Below are 22,519 nucleotides of genomic sequence, written 5' to 3'. Positions count from 1 at the left end.
GAGCTATTCCGGATGAGATAACAGGGCCATGAGCTCAGCCCTCGACCAGGGAGGACAAGCTGAACAGACCAGGCAGCTTCTGCTGCCAAGAGGAGGCAGTGACCCCCTCCCCACCGCGGCCGCTCCAGCGCTCCTGTTCCCCTGACCTTTGTTAGCAAGCTGAGTTAACCCCGGGGAATATTAACCCAGGCTGAAAAAAAAAAAAAAAAAAAAAAAAAAAGGCTTTTACTAAGCTTGAGCTTTGCAAGGCCTTTTAGTGAGCCAGGTACCAGCCAGGAGGGAGGGAATAAGTGGGGGAAAGAGGGTGGGAATGCGCTGTTCACTGACCAGCTCAGCCCTCTCCGAGAAGAAAAGGTGTGAACAGGGGTAATCAACGAGCTGCTGGCTTACGCCCAGATCTTCAAGGCTGTAACTAAGCAGGGCTCCATTCATTTTAGCCGAGCTGCCCTGGATCTGCCCCCCAGCAGGTCTGGTGTTGTTTCCTAGCGGACAAAGCAACGCTGGGTCCTCGTAAAGGGTTTTAAACTCCCCTGGCAGCGGAGCACAGCGTATTTGTTACCTGCTGCCGTGTCCTTCTGCCCAGTTCTGCTTGTGACACCTGAATTGATGTCCTGCCTTACGAGTGGCTACCTACAGACTGACAGGAGCCAGCCTACATTTTGTATACCTCTCTCCTTATCCGTAGCCACCGTGCAAGATATTTGGATCATTTGGAGCAATCCAAGCTGAGCTCCAGGATATTCTAAACTCAAAAGAAACAGAGTTTTGAATTATAAGTTATTGGGTTGTGTCTTGAGAGAGGAACGAGACATCATCAGTACAGGAGCACATAACTGCCAAATGACTTTTAAAGAAAAAAAAATAAGTGAATTTCTGTATAAGAGAAATGTTCAGCTTCTCTTGGAGAACAGAACAGATCTTGAGGGATTTTCTTCTCGTGGCCATGATGCCAAGTAACAATTTGCAGGGCCATTTCCCTCCATTTTCATAAGGAAACTCAACAGGGAAGTCTTATGACCAGGCACCCTGCATCAAACCTAAAACATCTCTAAGCTCTGAAGGCCATCTACTGCTGTGGATTAAAGGCAAGGACATGCCACACAGGTGGGCATCGTAGAGAACCACAGAAGGGCACAGTGCAGCGTTTCGGTTGTGTCTTGGGATGATTTTACCTTTTGCTTCAGATGAAACTTGAGATCCAATTCGTGCAACTGAATCCATGCTGGAAAATTACTGAATCTCACTGATTCCTTTTGGGAGCGCAGGAGCAGGAGCAGCCCCCAAAATGCTGCACCTGAAAAACCTAAGCTATTGTTTTAGACAATACTCCTTATGTTTTCACACTAACGAGTCTGAAGATTCATAGTTCTCTCTGAATAAACACACAGACCCGGAAAAATACTGGAGGTATGATCTTGGTGCGCCTGATACAATTCCTTGATATGCATTTGGAAATATAAACAAACTCCAGACACTCGCATGCCGAACTTGTGTACTTTGCCTTATCTGCCGTCTCCATACAGAGATGGTAAGCGTAGCATGCAGGAATATTGCAGCTAAATCGAAGCTGTTATTAGCAGTGAGTGGAATTTCTTCATTTAACGGCTTTTACAGTACTACTCTGAAGTTTTGGGATATGAGTAGAATTTATTTGTTTTGCTGTGGAGCTCAGCTTTGGCAGAGAAAAACCCTCTCTCTCTGTAGTTCTGCCTTACAGGAGGCGCCACAAGTCACCAGAACATTGTAAGTAACGCGACCATTGAGATGGCAGTAATTTTCCAGAATGCCCCGTTATTAAATGACTCTATAAAAGTCCAAAGAAAACAGGACTCATTTGCCCCGGCCGGTATTTTATGAGCAATCTTTATCAGGTGCCGACCTGCCCTGTTCAGGGAAGTGTTGTGACTCCGTATTTGCCTGCAACATCCTGAAACGGAGGCCAACGGATGGGCGAGTTCAAAACACAGGGCACAGCCACAGCACGCTGGGCTGCAGACGCAAAAGCCAAACCCGGGGGTCTTACACAGGGAGGCCGCCTCCCCCTCGGCCCCTTGCCGGGCTCCCCTCGCTTCCCTCCGGCTCCTTGGCTCCGCAAACCCCCGCGGGAGGAGGAGGAGGGCTGGGGAGAGGAGAAGAGAAGGGAAGAGCTGCCCGTGTCCCTCCGGGGCCGGTGGGCTCCGGTGGCTCGGGGCGAGCGAGGCGGGTCCCGCCCGCCGCGGGAGGAAGGAGGGGGCCGGGCGGCGCATCCACCTGCGGGCACCTGCCCCGCACCGAGACTCCTCCCCGGCCGCGCCGCCGCTCCCGGCTCCCTACGCCGCCTTCCAACCCATCCCGTGCCGTGCCGTGCCGTGCCGCTCCGGCAGCCCCAGGTAAGCGCTGCTCTCCCCGCCCGCGGCCCCCTCGCCTCGGGAACCACCTGGGGCCGGGCGGCTCCCGAGCGCCGGGAAGGGAGGGCAGGGGGATCGCCATCCCGGCCGCTGCGAGTTGCGCCTGCTGGTTTTGGCTTTTAACTAAGGAACTTCGGCTGTGCTCGGCGGGGGGATGAGGAGGGACCGCGGCGGCGTCTGGGATCCCCGTCCCGCGGAGCAGGAGGCGCCGGATGACTGAAAACCAAGAGGGGCCGTCGCTCGCCCCTCTCCGCGGCGTTCCCCCCCGCTTTCCCCGGTGCCCCCTCTCCGCAGCCGGTTTCTCCAGGGGTAGATGCAGCGCGATAAAGTTGTGCTTCCCCGCGGGCCGGGGTGTAAGGGAAAGCCGGGAGCCAAACGCACACAGAAGAGGTGGATGGGGAAGCCGAGGTAGCCGGGAGCCAAAGGCGCACGGAGGAGGTGGATGGGCGCTGCGGATTCAGCGATACCGCGGTCCGAGGAGGCGCAGTGGGGAAAGTGCGGAGGGCTCAGCCAGCGCCGGCCCACCCCGCACCGCTCCAGGTGGAGCTTGTCCGTCTCTTGCCCTGGTCATGAAGGGTAAAATATTGGGCAACTTCCTCAAGGTCACCGAGCGAGCAGAGAGAGTAAACCAGAACAGCGTTTAGGGCTGGGGCCTCTTCAGCGTGTATTAACGCTTTGGTTTTTAGCAAAAGCGCTAAGTTTTGGTGAAAGTTGGCACAGCTCGTCAAGTGATTTTGGAAGAGTAACTTTTGGAAGAGCCATACCATTGAAACATCTGTGCCAAAGCCTTGCACGCTGAAATCAATCCAGTCCAGAGCCCCCGCAGGTGGCTTTATGTTCACTGACCTCGCATCTCAGCCTCAGCTTCCTGGGTGGGTGGGTGTCTGTGAGCTTAAGGGACCATTGTCACACTGAGCCTTTGACCTAAGTGGCCCTGTTTGCCCTGAGTTAGGGGACACTAATGTCTCCAGTGCTTTAGAAAGAGCCAGAGGAAGCAGCTTGGGTTACTTGCATCATGTAGGGCAGTATTAGGTGGGGGAAAAGGTGGGCATTGTGTGTGGCATAGATCAATGAACTGGGAAAATGGCAAGTTGTGGCTTTTATCTACAGGTGTAAATGTACAACCAAAAGACAGGTGGACTAAGATAAATTCTGATGTCAAAGTAGGACTTCATGTGACTTTTTGTCCTTCCTTTCATTCTTAAACTGTTAAAATTGATACTTCATAGGACAGACAACCTGGAGCAAATCTATCGCGGTAGCGTAGCCTGAAAATGGAAATAAGTTGGAACTATGTTCCTGGATGTTGATGGAAAAACAAAGCAACACATTATTCTGGGATGCTGGTCAAAATATTTGTCTTGGAGTTGCCAGTTCTGAAGATATGGGCTTTTCCTCTTGTGCCAGCCCAGGGCTGGTCCACACCGAGTAGCTCGGGTGCCATGGTTGTGGCTCAGTGGTGCCTTTGCTCTGCAGCTGCTCTTCCCCCACAGCTTTGATGTGTGCATCCTGAAACCTGTTTCTGGCAACACGAGCCTCCCCATGGACTGAATTCAAACCTCCTGCCAGCAGATTTGCTTTTGACTCTTATCTGCCATAGACCTCTTAGAAGTGGTTTGCAGCTCCCCAGGACCTGTAGGTCACAGGTTAAAAATAGCTGACCTGGACAGGTATCTTAAATAAGTCTGGTTGGTTAACACTGCTGGGTTTTATTTTTCTGCATTGTGGGTACCCATTGCTACCTTATTCAGAGCATATTAATTTGCAGCTCAAATATGGTAAACACGTGTTCTTGAGAGGTTTAATTCCTTGCCAGCGACTTCCAGTGACGTAGACAGACACTTGAGTTTTACTGCCAGAAGGTAATAATCAAATATGAAGATGATAAGCAAACATGCTTCTGCCAGAAAGTCATTTGCTTCTGCCATGGAAGAAGGGCAGAGGCAGGACCTGGGATGTAGTGTAGGGGAAGTAAGAATCCAAAGGCCAAGCTGGCTGTTGCTGCATCCTGCAGATCCTCCGGTGATGTGCTGGTGAGTGCTGTGGTTTGCTGTTGCTGCTGACCAATGGATCCATCTGCTACCATGCCAGAACCTCTGGTTCTTCTGGGCTCTTGGTGCTTTCTGTTTCAGAACTGGCTGGTTTTGTAGGGTCTTGTGCCACTCATCATCCACTCAGTGAAATGAGAAAAGAGCATTTCAGCCTCATTCCCCACCCCACTTTTCCTAACAAAGCACATGATGTAATAAGGCTGAGTTTGATGTCAATGTCTTTTTTCAGGTGATAATAATAATAGATGATTATTTGTAGTATGAGTATGGCATCCTATAACTTTTTAAAATGCAACTGCTACACTCAGAGGCTTTTAATGCCTCCTTTTTTTTTTTTTTTTTTTCATGTGGAAGTAGAATTAATCTTGGTTTCCTGGCCTCTGTTTTACCTGGAATACTGTTGTGGACTTCACTGAGCAGTTGCTGATAGTGCTTATCAAGAGGCACTGGTTTTTAACACCCCTTGATAAGTAGTTGTACAGTATAATGGTATTTAAGGAGCTAATCTAGAATAGCTTCAAAACTATTTCTTAGGAGCTATGGGAAGGACAGAGGTTTTATTTGTGGCAGCCTTTCATGTAAATATTTGCATAGTCTCACGTAGTTCTCTGGAAGATGTTACTTCATAGGCACTGTGAGTAGAGCTCACCTCTGTTGAGAAGGTTTGTTGGAAGGCCAGGACACTGTAGGACCCTTATTCTGATGACTTTGAGACACTCAGTCAATTTGCCTTTGACCCCTTCCAGAGGATAAATGGAGTAAATTAAAATCACTTTTTTTTAATCATCATCACAATAAAAATATTCAGTGCCACTTTCTGAAGAGGTGTCAAGGGAATCTTGTTAATGAAATGAGATGAAAATCTTATTTAGCTCCTTTCCTTTTTCATTCATTCATTCATAACTGGATTTTTTTTTTTTTAACTTTTCTATGCTTCATTTGGAATTCATGATAATTTTTAGTCCTGATTGTTAAACAGGAATCTTGACCATGTTTCTTTTCTCTTGTCCAGGAGACAAGGCAGGAACTGTCCTGTGAAATTGCTCTGTGAAAAGATCATGAAAATGAATCTGGAATCACCTCTTTGCTTGTTTTCCCTCTTTTTATTTTATTTTTTTTTTTAATTTTATTGCCCCACTGACCTTTCCTCCACACCATCATGTCATGGTTATATTGGGTTCATGCTTATGTTGCTTTGAGGTGGTCATAAAACGGTTGGGAATGAAAAAAATGAAATCATATTTCCTTTCTAGCATCATCAACGCCATAATTTGTTGGCTTGCCCTTCTCTAAGGTTGAGCTTTGCACTGAAATTACTCCTTTGCTATCTTAATGAGTTCTGTTGGTTTGCTCATATGCTTGATACAGGGAATTTTTTTGGATGTGATGCAGTGTGTTAGTCAGGTTCATGTAGAGTGTTTGGATGCTTTTATGCTTCCTCCTTTTAGAAGATGAATTTGACTTCATTCATTTGGTTTTTGACCGTTCTGTCCTCTTACATCTTTCCTGTTTGCACATGGCTGCTTTTATGTTGGTCTGACTGTGAAGAACTAGTTTGGTTTTTTGGTTCTGGGTTTTTTTTTTTTCAATTGTTGATAATTATTACAGAGCTTAGCAAACAGCTGATGTTGTTTCTGTTTCAGGAAGTAGCACAAGACATGTATTGGAGCAATATGTAAATGCAGGAAGCAAGCTGTTGCCAATATAACTCTGGCTTCTCTGGCCAGTTGAATTCACAGTGTTGAATTAGGGTATCTGGAGGTGGTTATTCCATCCTATTGACCTGGGCATGGAAACAGCCTATAGGGATCTCTGTATAAAAGCTTGTGGAAACCAATTAACAATCACAACATGGTGTGTGCTAAGGAAGTCCTGTTATTATTTCTTGCATGGAGAGCCAGGGTAAAAGGCAGCAGGTGTGGTGACATTAACAAAATCCTGGTTAGACCTTTAGGGTTTCTTTGGCTTTCATCCTTTCTGTTGCCTTTTTGGGATGTTGGTTCCTGGCCAGCAAAGGACACAGGAGGTGTGAAGGAGCCACGAGCTGATTCTGCTGTCATGAGGGAAAAGCAGAGTCTCACTTTTGCCCAAAATTTGCCAGGTGAGGGATTTTAGGACTGGTGGTGAGGGCCATGTACAGCTGAGCAGGACAACTCAGTGCTTGGTCTTTCCTGTTCAGGGGGAAGAGTGACTGTCACTGTGGTAGGGAGGAGGACAAGCCTTTGGAGGGCTGAGAGTCTGGAAAGTCCATTTTTGGTTAAATAGGATGTTGTCAAATGAAGTACTGACCAACTCTGCTGCAACTTTTATTTAAAGACCTGATTTGCAGAAATCCATAGGAAAACTGACAAAACCCCCCAAAAGCTATTGGATTGAACTTGCTTTGAATTAATCTAATATTTTTAATTTTTGTATTGTTCTTCCTTTTTTGTTTTCATTTTTGACAAATTTACTGGAAGTAATGGTGTATTCCTTTAATCTTAATGACCCACGACATAAGGTTAATATTAACACTCCTAAGGCATATGTGAGAAGGAGCTCAAATACTGCAAGTTGCAGCTGCCAGCTGTGAGGCAACACATTTTGCTTTATTCATCAGTGAACTGTGTCAGTGGTGGCTTTTTACTCTTCTTCTCCCCAGTCATTAAGAAACAGTGGCTTTATTCCAGTACTTCAAGTCATGCAAGAAAAACCCACTCAGTTTTGGACCTTCTCTGTTGCTGGAGATCTAAATGCTGGCTCTGCTCCATCCATACTGGTGTTTTTGAAATTCTGGGACTCAACTGTAAAGGACTGAGGGGTCCCTTTCATTATCTGGGTGCACTTTTTCCAGAGCTGGAAGGTGTTACCAAGCCAACCCTCAAGCCTCTGGTACCCCGTGACACCTTGAAGCCTGCTCTGGTGGGGAGCTCCATCCCTGCTCCCTTGCCTGGGATCTTCAGCTCCCTTTAAAGGACTCTTTAAGTTTGTTCCTTCAGATGCACCCAGTAAAGTGCCATTATAACTCAGCAGACATCAGGAGGAGTGATGGCAGTGAGAGGGAAGGACAGCTGTACATTCCCACTGAACTCTTCTGCACCAGAGTGGGTTTATGACACTTTTACATGGTCTATTTAAATTTGGTGTATAAGGTGAGCTAGAGGCCAAAGTATGGGACTGAGATAAGGCAGACCAGTCCCTTCTAGCTCTCTAGTTGTTGGGATGGGGAGTGTTTGACAGGTCAGTTTGGTTCTCTATGACCCAACTTCCTTATCTGAGAAGTTGTTGCAGTTCCCTTGATGTGTTTGTAAAACGTTTTGAAGTGTGTGAGTGATGCGTGCTTAGGAAAACCAGATTATATCATTACTGGATGCTACAGATTGATTTTTGCATTAAACATTTTCAAAACTAATGGGAGTTCAGTGCTTTTGGTTTCATGTCATTTTAAAACACTGGCAAATGTGTATATGTAATACCATGGAAGTCTATGTACCTATGAGTTCCTGTATTTTATAACAGGGAAACTGTTATTAATCAGAAGCTGGATGGGAAATAGATTAACAAGAACTAAATTGGGAGTGATGGTTGAAAACCAGCTAAGAAAGAGAGATTTTTTCCTCAGTTCATTTGAAAAAAAGCAAACCAAAACCACTCCCAGAAACTCCCCAAAAAGAGTGAGGAATGCTCTTCCCTGCTAATTTGCAAAGCCTTTCAAATGGTAATAAAATAAATTAGGGATTTTTTTTTTTTTGGTCATAATACCTGTTGGCTTACCTCAGAATCACCACTTCTGTCTGGTATCACTAAACTTCCTAACCCTTTTTTCCTGTCTCCTTTCCAGAAAACAAGGAGCAGAACTATCCTGCTGTGACTTATCTGTCTCTGAGTGTGGGCAGAGCTGCACTTCCCGACTGCTGTGAAGAGCTGGGCAAAGATGGATGGGACATAAAGTGAAGCAGAAGTCCTGGAGCCTTAGTCACCAGTCTGATGGACTTTCAGTAAGTAGGAGTAAGACTTGTTTCTCACTTGTTTGACGCACAAATAAGTTCAGTGGTGCATTATTGACACCTTTTTGCTAGTGCTGATAAGCAAATACCAGCATGGCCTTCCTGAAGTGTCACAGAGAACTGGCATGCTCGAGGTGCCAAGCAGCTGTTGCAATCTCCTCCAGAGACATTTGCAGTTCAGTTTTGGGTGAGATGATGCCTTAAGAGATGGTCTAAAAAATAAACTTACACTTTGAGCTGAATTATGCTGTGTCTTAATGCAGCTGCAGTGGGCCCATGTGCTGGCTTTTGCTCTGCAAAGTAGGGAAGGGTATTTCTCAGTGCTTGACTGAGGCACTTTCTAGGCTTTTTTTTCTTGTAGAGAACATGAGAGGATTCAGTAGCTAGCAGTATTTATTAGAATGATGGCTTGTGGAGGTGTATAACTGCTTATTTTGGATCTGCACCAGCAAACATTTTGTATTTCTCGTGTCTGTGGCAATCGGTGGTTTTGCTCAACGTTAATGTTTAACTTCAAAATAAACTGCTGGATGCTTGAGACATTGGATGCAGCTCCTCTCTTTTACCCTGTTTGCAAAACTTCCCTATTGTTGTGGCAAGGTTCCCCTGCCGTGCTTCTCTCCCTGTTTTTGGTGCAGTGGCTGCAACACACAGCCAAGAAAACAACTGTTTGGAGCACGTAAGAGTGAAAGAATGTGACCTGTGGGGGCTGCAAGTTGTGGTGTTATCATGAATTGGTTGAATTTGTATTTCCTGATGCTATGCTCATGTTATGGTTTCTGTGGCATAAAGATACATGAGCAGGTGTTGAGAGAGGCAGGAGGACCTGAATTTGGTACTGACACCGTGTGGGTCACTGCCAGGATATTCTTTGACTCTCGTTCTGTCAGCAAGAGTGAGCACTGACTTGACCTTCTCAGTTTGTGCTGCCCTCGTGCTAATGAATGGTTGCCACTGTATAATCCTTGTATTGAGAGGCTGCTGAGATCTGATTTCATGCTGCACCTTGATTTGTACCCTCTCTTCAAATACTTCCGCTTGGTTCAGGGTTTTTTCATTTGTTTTATTTCCCCCCTCTGCAAATTTGGCCTTTTTCCAAAGGAAAAACTGACAAGAAAGGTGGACAAAGCCTCCAGTTGTGATTGTTTCCTTTTCTTTTTTGTTTGTTTGTATAGGTTCACACTTTACTCCCCAACACTTGAATTGTTTCTGTACTGTTGACAAAGGAAAAATGACCTCAACTGTAGTAAGTAAACAAAATATTCACAGTATTCCTCTGGTTTTTTTTTTCTTTTAATGCGTTTTTAGTTCTTTACATGTAGCAGCCCATTGAGTGATGTCCTGAGTAACAAGTCTTAAAACATGGAATACTTGTTGTGTTTCCTTTTTGGGAAAAAGGGAAAAAGATGCTGTGAGGAAGATGTAAGAGGCTTGAATTAACCAACATTTCAAGTGCTCAGATACTTTTAGGGGAGATTTATGCTTTTGAGCATATGCTTTTGATTTATTTAAGCTTATTTTGGTGGGATAGGTTAGCACGACTTCTAACTAGTTCTTAAAGCTCTTCCAGGATAAATATTCCACAACCTGTTGCAGGCCAGCACGTGTCAGAAATAGCTTAGGTGTACTTGGTGCTGTCACAGCACAAAATGGGGCAGTAAGCATTTGTCCTGGAGCTGGACAAAGGCTGTTACTTGTCAGCATTTCTTTCTGTGATGGTGCTGCCCACAGCTGTCCCTGCTGTTTATTTCTACCCTGTCAGATGTCCCAGGGCAAGCGTGTGTACAAACAGCTTAGGAGGGCTGGGCTCAAGAATCCTTCTTAGGCTGGGTTGCTACGGATCAGGAAACTGATCTTGCCAGAGGTTTTCCAGCCTCACTCTGCGTTATTTTTATCACTCAGAACGTGAGGTTTTAGGCGTGTTCTGTGAGTCTCTGTGTAAGCTGGAGCCACCAGTAAGTGTTCTGTGTGCGGGGTGTATTTCACAGAGTAAGGTTCTGAAATTTTGTCCTAATTGCAGCCTTGTTTTTCACTTTCTCCTGTTTCCTTCCTCCCCACGTCATCCCTCAGGGCCCACCGCCATACTACGAGAATCAGGGCTTTCAGCCAGAGCCCATCTATGCCGCCAGGCAGGCAGCAGGTGCTAATCCATACCCACAGTTCTTCTCCACAAACGCTCCCTCAGTGCCAAGCTACGTCCCAAGGGTTGCCACCCACCAGTCCACCAGGCCAGTAGCACACCCATCCAGGAGAACATGTGCAGCCAGTAAGTTTTGGGGGGCATTTCTTCTGATTTCGGACGTGAGATCTGTCAAAGTAAGATAACAAAGGAAAGGGACCTTCCCTTCCAACTTGTGCATTGAAGGAGCCACTTTCCTGTGGATGAAGAAGGAACAGCTGGCTAGGATGGGAACAGGGGTGTTTTGGAGGAATGATGGTGGAATGGAGAAAAGTCTAGCTGAAAATGTCTGATTTTAATGTCAAATAAATAGTGCTGGTAGGTGGAAATTGCCTTACTGGTAAACCTAATTTCTCTTTTCTCCCTTGCTTTCATTTCAGGTCTAAAGAAAACCATAATAATTTTATTATCTATATTAATAGTCATTTGTTGTGCAATTGCTGCTTTCTTCATCTGGTATTTTGGTAAGTTATTTTTTTTTCTTCTCTCTTTTTTTTCTTTTTGGTTTTGAATGAAAAGATGTTGTAAGCTTTTAAAGTCAGAAATATCCATTCTTATGTTTTGTGCTGAATTAAGGACAGGAAAGTCTCTTCCTTTTCTCCTAAGACGTAAACTAATGTTGCTTCTTAATGGATCACTTTTGTTTGTGGGTTGAGGTTTCTTTATGTTCTTTCTTTTTAACACTGCTGTTACTTTCCAAATTTGAGCTTCACTTAATTTCAAGTGAAGGGAGGGGATTGCAGTAGGAGTGTGTACCTTAACTGCGAGAGTATAAATGGTCAAGAAGTATTTTGTTTTAGTAAAATGGGATCTCTGTTGGAGCAGAAGTCATTTACATCCATTTATTTGTTCCTGGGGGGCTTTTGCTTTGAAAATGGGTAGATGTTGTGTGAGCCCAGCCTGTCTCAGCCCTGTAAGTTGTACCATGGATGTTTGCCTTGGAAATCATCCCAAGCTGGGGTGACTGAGCTCTGAAGCAGGGCTGGACCAATTCTGTTCAGCTCAGGTGAAGTTTGCCTTGTGCTGTCTTAATTTTGCTTTCAATGAAAGCTGCTTTTCTGAAACAGCAGGAAACTAAAACCCAAATTGCTGTTTTAGGGAGCCTCTCCTTTCTGTTCTGCTCAGGAAAAGAGGAAGAGAATTCTAGTGGAAGGTGTCCCTGCTCATTGCATTGGGGCAGGACTAAAATGATGTTTAAAGACTCCTTCCAAACTATTCTGTGCTTTTAAGGGAGTTCATTTAGAAGTATTAGGATGACACTTTGTGTTCTTGGAGGTGTTTTTCTGACTCATTTTGATTTAAGCAGGGTGAGTGTAATCTTGTTTTAAATGATAGCAAAAGTATATAATTGAGGCATTCACTCCCTTCCTCCTTTTCTAAGCGTTAACGCTTTGCCAGTGAAAAGTTGACCTTTCTGACAACTTAATGGTGCCTGATGATTCAGGGGAGGCCAGTGGCCAAAATCCAACCAGCTGCATCAGTGCCTTGATCTGACAAGCGATGCAAAGGACAGAGCAATAAATCCTCTGTCGTGGCAGGCTGGGTTCCCTCCCACCCCCGGGTTTAAGAGCCGCTTCCCAAGTTTTGCTCCATCAAAGTGGGAAACCTCTTGCGAGCTGGGCACCTGGAGCTGATGTGCAGCCTCGTGGCTGTGTTTTCTCTCTCCCTGCAGTAGAGAACCACTGTCTCAGCTCCCTGATTGAGTGTGGATCTTCAGGGGTGTGCATGCCCCCCTCCCAGTGGTGTGACGGAGTGAGCGACTGCCCCAACGGGGAGGACGAGACCCGCTGTGGTGAGTGACAGCAGCCCAGGGCTGGGGGACAAAACCTGCATCAACTGCAAGAGCTTGGGAGCAAATTGCCTTTCCACAGCTTGCCAAAGGCTGTTAAAACAAGGCTGGTTTAGCCTCAAGTATATCTTTGAAATGGTTTAGGATGTGAGAGTACTTTGAAGGGTGTATAGAGATATTCAGTTTGTTTCCAGCCTGTTAGAAAAGTTGAAATAAAATGCCTGGCTCAGGGGTTTGAGCTGCCTTGACTTTGAGTCAGTTTTTTAAATATTACCTTTTAGTTTGAGTGGGGTTTGTGCAGAACTGAATCTAGCATTGTCTCTGGAAGGAACAGGCACTGTTGACTTCTCAGTAAGCTTCAGGTGCTAACATAAACCTGGTGGTCTTCAGTCAGGCTTGTCTTTTTCCATGTATTTTGTATTCCTCGTTCTGCCCTTAGTTCTTCAACTACTTCATAATTCATCTGTGTAAGAAAGCCTGGCCTGAACATTGCTTTGTACTGAGAATATGCCAAGGGAGGCTTTAGTGCAGAGCTGAAGGTAGAAGGTGGAAACATCATTGACTTGTCCATTGCAGAGGTTTGGCATCTTGTGTTGTGCCAGTGCCATGCTGGAAAACTCCAGCTGTGCTCTTATTCCCTCTCTGTAAACTTTGATTCAGTACATTCTCCTGCAGGGTCAGCATTTGCTGGCCTGTGCTCTGGAGCTGTTCCACTCCATTTGGTTGAATAATGGGTTCTTGAAAAAGCTTGTTTCAATCCATTCTTTTGCTTGAACTATTTTTTATTAAATTCTTGTGCAAGTAAATACATAATGGGACGTGGAACATCAGAACTAATTGATCCTGGTTACATACTTGCTCTACAAGTGCTTCTTTAAGGAAATTTATTAAGAGATAATAAAAAGTATTTTTCAATAGATCATATTTTATTTATACACAGTATGTGACATATTAAGAAATATATGGTAGCACAGAGAAAAGATAAGAAAATTTTGACTATTGCAACCTTTCTCAGTGGTAGAATATAAAATAGAATTTTGAGCATAAAAGCTGAAATGAAATGATGAACCCTATCTTGTACACTTGCATTTTAAAGCTGGTAGTTCTTTTAAGTTGCCTTACATGAAAAGAAGTAAGTCATTGCCATATTTCTGTCTACTGGATATTCATGCAGAATTTGAGTAGAAGGCAGCATCAAGTTAACATCAGTTCATGCATGAGGTGGATATTATGGGTAACTACTTCCAAGTAGAGAAAGCAGCAATAGTGTGTGGTGTTCTTGATTTCCTTTTTTTTTCTTTTTCCCTTTCTTCCTTTTCTGGCAGTTAGACTTTTTGGACCAAATTTTATCCTGGAAGTTTATTCACCTGTCAGCAAATCCTGGCATCCTGTTTGCCAAGATGACTGGAATGACAACTATGGGAAGATTGCATGCAAAGACATGGGCTACAGTGTGTAAGTCCAACTTCTGTCAGCCTTTGCTCAGACAGAGAAAGGTTAAAATTCCCTTCTTGCCAATTTTAATGTGTCTGAGACTTTGCCATGCTGTGAAAATGTGCTGGCAAAGGCATCTCTTCATCTTGCCCTGTTACACGAGGTGCATACTCATCAGCTAAAAATATTATTTTAACCTAGTGACTGGTGGGAAGTGGAACTTGACAAATGTTTAAAGAATCTGAGACTCTGGCTGAGCTGCACCACCAGGGTTCTGCGTTTGCTTAAAAACAAAAATAAATATTTCTAATGTTGTCATGTCAGAAGCTCTAGTTTGGCACAGCTTATTGTTATCACTTGTTTGAAAACTGAAACCACTGTTGGGTTTCAGAGTGGACTTTCTGTTTTGCAGAGATACGTATTTCTACAGTCATGGGGTACCACCTGAAGCCAGCTCTAAGAGCTACATGAAGCTGAACACGAGTGCTGGGAATATAGACTTGTACAAAAAGCTGTACAGCAGGTATCTTTGTTTAATACAAGCCTCTCTCCTTCCATCAGGGTCTCTTCAGATGCTGTAAGAGCTGTAGCTTCTGCCTGCAGCACAATGCAAGCATGTCTTTCAGTGGGGATTGTTGAAAGGAAAGAGACTTTGGTTTTAATCTGATTGCAGCAACTCTTCTTCCTTCTTTTTAAAAACACAGCTGTCAATTTTCCATCCTCCCTCTCCTCTTCTAAAAGGAAAAATGTCCCATCCTCTGTGCTGTCTGGAAGGTTGCCATGTCCAAGGTATTTTTCTAAGGCTCTCTGACCATCAGCAGGAGTTTGTGTATGGTGACAACAGCTACGAGCTGCAACACATTCACAGCAGCTGGCACAGCCTTTTTTTCAGTCACATGTACACACAGCATGCAAAAACTGATCTTTCACTGGGGAGAGTATCATTTTTATTCTCATTAAACAACTCTGAAGTGTCCAGTTTCAAAACCTGTAGACTGCTGGGCCTGCAAACTTCCTGCAGCTCCCTTGTTTAGGTTCTTCTACAACGACTTCCTAAATCAGCTCAACTTTCTCTCATGCTGTTCTTCATCTTGCTTCTCAGTAGGCTTACAAACCTTTTGTACTGGTGTCTTCAGCTTCCCAGAGGACAGTTTTGGTGAATGCAAGGCGTGGTGGAGGCCAGATGGTTGCTGGTAGGGTAGCTGGAGAGTGAAGAAAGGAGGGAACCCTCCGCAGGAAGATGAGGCTGAAGGCAGGGCACGTAGCTGGAAAGGGTAGGAAGCAGCTGGAGGGTGGACTTTGCTCATCAGTTCCTTCACTGAGTGCCTAAGATCCTGTTTGTTTTTTTTATTTCTCCTGCAGTGATTCCTGTTCCTCAGGAACTGTGGTTTCTCTGCGCTGCATAGGTAACTCACTGGCTTCTTCAAACTTCTGCTTGTTCACGCCTTGAAATGCTCTGTCTGGGGAGTCCTTTTGGACTAAATGTGGCATTAATTGCTGCCTTTGCATGGGCAAATGGTTTAACTCTGGTTCCCAAGTTTCAAATAGTGCAGTTTAAGGGGCAGGGTGGGAGAGGAGACAAGGAGGACGTTGGATCCCCAGTTGGTTTTGTCTTTGCTCCACTGGTTCCTTTAAATGACTTGTGGTGAAGCTCCATATCCCTCACCCAGCAGCTGTGTTGGGATGGCCGTGGCTCCCCAAGATTCAGTAACTGGGTGGGCAGTGCCCTCCTGATGGTAATGGCTGTCCTGAAGAGTCTCCTGGCCATTGGCTGCTTTGTTGCACAGCACAGAGGTGTCTGAATTGCCAGAGATTCCTGAAAGGTGTAAAGAGTTCATGGTGAACCAAGGGCAGCAGCTGCCAGATGGTGTTTGCAATTTAATGGGGCCTGGGCAATGGCAGACCCGGGATTTGGTGTCAGGGTAGGGGTTGGAGCTGTGGTTGCCCAACAGGTCAGACACGTGCTCCCCTCTGCCAGGGAAGCCTGAGGTGCAGAATCCATCTCCCAGCTCACTCTTTAATCAACCCCTGTGTGTCACTGACCTTTCAGAGTGTGGCCTGTCCAGTAAGAGTGTGAGCATCATGAACAGGATCGTGGGTGGCAGTGGGGCCGTGCTGGGGCAGTGGCCGTGGCAGGTCAGCCTGCACGTGCAGGGCACCCACGTCTGCGGGGGCTCCATCATCACCCGCCACTGGATTGTGACAGCAGCACACTGTGTGGAAGGGTGAGTTCTGCTCTCCATGGTTATCTGCCTTTCTTCGAGCTGAAATGCATAAATTTATTCAATTCTCCCAACTTTCTCCTTTAAAATTGAATTCCTCCCCCCTGCCTGGCATGCAGGTGCTGGGCACAATATTTTGTCTCTGTAGCAGTGTGGGTTTGAAGTATTAAGGGAAGATTAATAGGAGGCTGGCTGCAGCTCATCTGTCTGCTTTCTACAGGAACTATTTTATTTTTTGTCTTATTTGCAAAATGAAATTGGGGGTGTTGAGCACAAATATCTACACAGTTTAAGATGTAAACTCAAGGCAACAAATTTAATGCCAGCCAGTACAATTTCATGAAGATGTTGAATTGCGCTGTGAGAAAAGCCAAAGGAAACTCCCTCTCCCAAATTCTCAAATATCACACTCCTGTAGATATGATCAATTTAAAGATGCCTGTGCCATTTATTTCTCCATATCTTCTTGCCACAGGGCAGCAAAGTCCAATTCAGTACTAAATATAGATTTCTATCTGTCCAAGGAGCACTTTGTGTAGCCATCAAGAAAAATAGCTGGTGCTTTGTACATTTTTAACCTGTGAAGGAGAGTTGAGAGTGCTGTGGTGCCTTGTGTAAAGGGCAGAATTTGTTTAAAAGGTGCTTAAAATTTGCATCTGTTGGAGGGAAAGCCCACAAAGCAAAAACATTTTTAAAGGTTGGTTGGCTGGATCACAGGCTAAGGCAAGGAAGAATATTTGCCCTTAACCTTGAGAAAGAAATGCAAGTGTTGATTTCTACCTGGAGATCTTATCCCTCTGTTGTTGTCTGGATTTGAGCTCTGTAGTGTGCAAAAGCTTTGGGAATGGCAACCAAGCTGCAGCTGGCACAAAGCTGGTTTTCAGTCTGATTTGGGGTTTTTTTTGGAGGTGGGATAATTTGCAGCCACTACTGCCTTGGCACTTCTGACGGAGGGAGTTGTAGCACTTGTGGCAAGTTTTCTATTAAGCTTTTGTAAATTGTGCTGGAGCACAAGAGGCTGCTTAAATTGCACCTAGCAAGCATGCTTAACATTAAAAAAACTCTCACCAAAACCCAAAACCAGCCAAAAAGACCCCGGCATTTTCAAGATAGTGAAATTCTTCTACTAGATCATGTTTTTACTAATTCTGGCTTCTGCTGATACCGCTGACATGTGAGACCTCAGAAATACCTGCCTGATCCCTCAGCCACAGAAATCAAAAGACTTCAGTGTTGCAGTCTCAGACTTAATTTGTTGTGCTGAGTGATTAAGGGGATGGACAGTGATACTTAACCCATTGCAAAGATTTTTTTTTAATATATTTTTGAAGTTAGAGCCAAGCTTTCCTCAAGTTACATGTCTGGCAATTTGTGTCTTATTCTATGCATGTGCATTTTTGGTCACACAAACATTTGACTACAACTCCTGAAAACAATTTTTTGAAGGTCCTAATCCATGTCTTGTCACCATAGAGGAAAACCTTCAGACCTTTTCTTTGTTCTGTAGGCGATTTTCTGACCCACACAGCTGGAGAGTTTATGCTGGGATTCTGAATCAGGATGAGATGCTCTTTAGAAGTGGATACAGAGTGCAACAGATCATTTCCCACCCGGACTATGACACAGACTCTAAAGACAATGATGTTGCCCTTATGAAGCTGGAGACACCACTGAGTTTTACTGGTAGGTATTCTGCTCTTCTTAAGGGAAGAATCCAGTGGCAATGAGCACATCTTTTAAAACTTCTGAATTTCAGCAAGAAATCCTTGTAGGTACTTATAGGAAGAGCACAAAATGACCCTAGAGACGGAAGGGCACAGCCTCTGATTTCCTAAGCAGGATTTATTTAAATCTATTACATGGATAGGGGGTTTAGGCTCATCTCAATAATGTACTTTTACCCCAGAATGCTGTATGGTTCTTCAGTGTAGCCACTGCTATATGTGCAGACAACTACAGGTGCAGTGCTGGAGCAGCTGATTAAATCCCAAATCAAGTCAGGTCAAATGATGGTCAAAAAAACCCTCAGAAAACTAAACATTACAAGAAGTTCCTTCCACAAAAGCAGATGTAAGTTGTTTGTAAGCAATGGGTACAAAATAGAGCACAAGCCATTACTTATACTCAAAGTGCTTTTTGTGTACAGGCCCTTTGTGTTTCAGTGCATCAGCTTAAAGCTACCAGGAGTAATCTGAAAGGGATTTTCTGCTGCTGAGAGCAAGGAGGTTCTCTGTTTTCCAGGTTTTTGTGCTTCACACTTCTTGTATATATCAGTACTGAATCCTGCTTGTCTTGTGATTATTTTCAGCAGAGTTTTTCAAAGAGAATTGCAGAGCTGTAGTTTTCAGAATTTTTCCTTCGTCTTCTATTGCTCAGAAGAGCTGGTGTTAATTGTTCTATTTAGCCTGATGAATTAAGCTAGAACCTTTAACTGCTTGTTCCTCACTTTGAGGTGAAGATAGGTGGATTTGAGGGGAAGATCAGGTATCCCTCAGGGAAAGGGCAGCTGGTAAACTTTCTGCTGCTGCCTGCACTGTCTGCCTGCAAGGAATGTAAAGTACAGAGGAAATGCATGGTGTGTACGCAGTGGCTGTTCAAATTTATTCTGAATTCTGTCTGAACATCTGCTATTCTGTTTGTTTTTCAGAAACTGTGAGGCCAGTTTGTCTGCCTAACCCAGGAATGATGTTCCAGCCTAACCAGCAGTGCTGGATATCAGGGTGGGGAGCAGAGTACCAAGGAGGTAGAGTGCTTCTGGAATTTTTTGATCTTTAACATAAACTAGTCCTCTTCAGCCTACAAATAACTGTTGCATGGGCTGATGGGGCAGCTTGAATTAGATCTGTTGATACACTATTTTTTCACCTGTTTTACAGCATCCAGTATTTACCCAGGGCATTCTGTCTCAAAGCAAGTTGTGATGTGTTGCACTCAGCAGACTGGAAAGGATCCTCAAATCAGTACTGGGGGCAAGAAATGCCCACCCAGGAAATAATTCTGTGCCCCTGCTGGCAGGGCCACCTCTTCTGCAGCAAGGGTTGCTGTGTGCCAAGAGTGTCCTGTGGATGTGGGAAAGGGCAGGAGCTGCTCCTTTCCACCACCTCAGGCTGAAACAGCACAATGCAAGTAAATTTGCAAGAATGGGAAAAGGAAAGGAAGGAAAGGGTTTTTTCTGGTATGAGAAAGGTACTGGGGGAGGTCCTCTTGACCTCTTGTAGACTTCTTGCATCTTAAACTTCCATCCTGCTGCTTCTAGGAGGTTTTTTCTTCTTGGCTGCTGGGATTTTTTGTAACAGCAAGGTAATGTGATGCTTATTCTAATTTTGTCTGTTTGTGCATATTTCAATTCCAGGTAAAACATCCAATAACTTGAATTACGTTGCGGTGCCCTTGATAGAACGTTCGAGGTGCAATGCTGTTTATATCTACAATGGCATGATTCTGCCTACAATGATCTGTGCTGGAGACCTAGCAGGGGGAATTGATTCCTGTCAGGTAATTATTCCTAAATAATAGCTAATAATGATCTGATTACTTTTGAGGCCTTGCTAGTAGGCTTTTAAAATGATCTACTTCTCTACTTCTCTACTTCTCTACTTCTCTACTTACTTCTCTACTTCTCTACTTACTTCTCTACTTCTCTACTTACTTCTCTACTTCTCTACTTCTCTACTTACTTCTCTACTTCTCTTACTTCTCTTACTTCTCTTACTTCTCTTACTTCTCTTACTTCTCTTACTTCTCTACTTCTCTATTACAAATAAATCTCATGCCCCCCCCAAAATGAAACATTTGCATAACATCTGGTTGGGCTTCTGGTTCCTTTGGTGGTGTATCCTTTTAAAGAGGAGAGCTTTTGTTTCATCATCTGAATGGCTGCCAGCGCTGAGTTCTCACTGAATTCCCAAAGAGGATGAGGCTCCTTTTTAATGCTTCAAGGATGGTTTGTTACCTGGTACTTGAAAGTGAGCAAATGCTCCTCATAATCACAGCGTTATTATCATTATTATATTATTAATCACAGTGTTGTGCTTGTGAACAAGAAAGCCAATAATGCCAATCTTACTTCGGGGGCTCTGGGCAAATTATTTTCATCCCTATTGGAAGCAGACATCATTTAATACCGAAATAGCCACCACATTTTTTTTAGTGACTCCCTAAACGGTGGGTAGATTTTTTTTGAAACCAGACCTGTGTTCCTGGAGTGGAATGGGTCGTGTCTTTCCTGGTGGCTGTGTCACTAACAAGGTGTTTGTGTCCCGTGCAGGGTGACAGTGGAGGTCCTCTGGTGACTTACCACCACTCCGTGTGGTGGCTGGTTGGAGACACCAGCTGGGGCACTGGCTGTGCCACTCCCAACAAACCTGGGGTGTATGGAAATATGACTGTGTTTACAGACTGGATTTATAAAAACATGCAGGTAAAATAGTCTGAGTTTTGTCATAAATGTAAAGGCCTCACACCCTGATATGTGGTTTTGCTTAAAATAAGTTAATAAATACATGTGATTTGCATGATAACTAAGCTGTTCTGTTGGGAAGCATCTGAGCAATTGTTAAGACAGAACTTGAACCGTTGTTTTCTGTTTTGTTTTGTCTTTTAAACAGGCAAACAGATGACAACACTCTCTTTGCTAATCGATGTTCCTGAGGACAAGACTATATGAAGCCATGGGGGCCTGGGATATTTATTCACTTTGCAGTTGATTTCATTTTTCCTCTTTGATTTTTCTTTTTAAAAGTAACATGAAGGATTGCACACTTGGTTCTGTGCTGGCTACAGTGACTGATCTTAATCAGTGAAGGATTATTACAATGAGCACCTTTCTTCTCCTTGTGGTGCCTGGCAGAGTCATTCTGTCAAATGCTTGCAGAAATGCCTCTCCCTTGTTGAGTAACTTTCGCTTGATAATCAGGCTTCTAATGACAATTTAAATCACAATTTAATTTCAGATTTCGTTAGCAGGGATGCCGAGACAGTTGGTTTAGTAGTTTTTAAATTAAATGTTAAGTAATGTGAATGTTGAATTTCCGAGCTGCTGGTTGGCAATTTAAAAAGAAATGAATGTTTTTTTAGTGTAGAATCATAGAATGGTTTGGGTTGGAAGGGATCTTAAGGATCATCCAGTTCCAACCTTGCTGCCATGGGCAGGGACACCTTCCACTATCCCAGGTTGCTCAGATCCCTATCCAATGTGGCATTAAACACTTCCAGGGCTGGAGCATCCTCAGCTTCCCTGGGCAACCTGTTCCAGTGCCTCACCACCCTCACAGGGAAGAATTTCTTCCTAAAATCTAATTAAAATGTGCCCTCTTTCAGTCTGATGTCACTACCCCTTGTCCTCTCACTACACATCCTTGTCCAAAGTCCCTCTCCAGCTCTCTTGTAGGCTCGTTAGGGACTGGAAAGGGCGCTAAGGTCTCCCCAGAACCTTCTCCAGGCTGAACAACCCCAGCTCTATCAGCCTGCCTCCACAGCAGAGGTGCTCCAGCCCTTGGAACACCTTTGTGGCCTCCTCTGGACTCGCTCCAACAGGTCCATGTTGGAGATCCCTGAGCTGGATGCAGTATTCCAGGTGGGGTCTCAGGAGAGTAGAGGGTGAGGGGTATATATGAAGGGAATTTCTCATGCACTACAGTACAGGTACAGAAAAAAAGAAAATACTGTATATTCAGGTAGTTAAAAATCCTCAGGATCTCAACACAGCCGTCATCAAAGTCAGATTGTTGCAGTCTGGCTGCCTCAGTCCTCACAAAAAAAGTGCTGTTCTGCCTTAAGCTGCTCTGAACCCAAAATGGGCAAGGCCTGCTGCCACTGTGGATGTGGGATTTGGACAGGGATGCCCGGGACAGGGATGCCCTGGAGCTGCAGCAGGAAGCAGTGAGTGCAGTGTCAGGGCTGAGCTCCCTGGCTGAGCACATCGAGGGTGACTCTTGACCTCTCCCTGCTGTGAAAGGAGAAGGGCAAACATTTCCAGCCAGGCTGTACTGCACACAGACACACAGACACACAGACACACAGACACACAGACACACAGACACACAGACACACAGACACAGACTGGATGTTTTATACAAGGAAACACAGAGCTGCATTTCTCCAGGACAAGATGAACTACCTCATTTGCTAAATTTGGCTTCTGATTCCTTAGAGCTCTGCTTTATGTATCTGCCTGGATGTTTGTAGCAAAATGTAATTCATATCCAAGTGCCACCTGAACTAGGATTTTGAAAATAATTTGTAATCATGGTAGAGGATCAAAAAGCCATATCAAGTCACTTTGTTAAGAAGGATAAATCTTTATTGAATGAAATGACTCCACTAGTTTTGTTTTCTCTTTTGGTACTGAAATGCAATTATCTTAATGTAAACACGGCACCAAATAAATTGTGGTTTGTTTTTTTTTTTTTTAACAAATAATTTTCCCTAGTTGTGTTTTATATCTGTTTACTTGGAGTTTTTTTTGGAAGC

The 22,519-nt window shown here is 44.4% G+C and overlaps 1 protein-coding gene across 1 annotated transcript; it reads left to right on the top strand.

Annotated features, from left to right (window-relative positions):
* The first annotated feature begins 1,382 nt into the window (after positions 1–1,382).
* TMPRSS2 (transmembrane serine protease 2) lies at positions 1,383–22,488 on the top strand. The gene is made up of 15 exons (XM_069016325.1): positions 1,383–2,369; positions 8,259–8,415; positions 9,600–9,670; positions 10,495–10,690; positions 10,984–11,067; positions 12,276–12,395; positions 13,718–13,847; positions 14,239–14,349; positions 15,189–15,232; positions 15,877–16,051; positions 17,556–17,731; positions 18,696–18,791; positions 19,401–19,543; positions 20,316–20,468; positions 20,656–22,488. Exons 3-15 carry the CDS (start codon positions 9,656–9,658, stop codon positions 20,665–20,667), a joined length of 1,455 nt encoding a protein of 484 aa, XP_068872426.1. The 5' UTR covers positions 1,383–2,369; positions 8,259–8,415; positions 9,600–9,655; the 3' UTR covers positions 20,668–22,488.
* Positions 22,489–22,519: the final 31 nt, after the last annotated feature.

This window comes from Aphelocoma coerulescens, chromosome 1, assembly GCF_041296385.1.
Source record: "Aphelocoma coerulescens isolate FSJ_1873_10779 chromosome 1, UR_Acoe_1.0, whole genome shotgun sequence".
Lineage (NCBI taxonomy): Eukaryota > Metazoa > Chordata > Aves > Passeriformes > Corvidae > Aphelocoma > Aphelocoma coerulescens.
Note: the sequence above shows the minus strand (reverse complement) of the source record. Positions and strands in the feature narration are given on the sequence as shown.

What these genes read in the sequence shown, in the direction of transcription:
- TMPRSS2 (XM_069016325.1), top strand. An exon ending in TACAAAAAGCTGTACAGCAG is followed by an intron (nt 14,350 to 15,188) that starts GTATCTTTGTTT and finishes TTTCTCCTGCAG; the next exon opens with TGATTCCTGTTCCTCAGGAA. An exon ending in GGGAGCAGAGTACCAAGGAG is followed by an intron (nt 18,792 to 19,400) that starts GTAGAGTGCTTC and finishes TTTCAATTCCAG; the next exon opens with GTAAAACATCCAATAACTTG.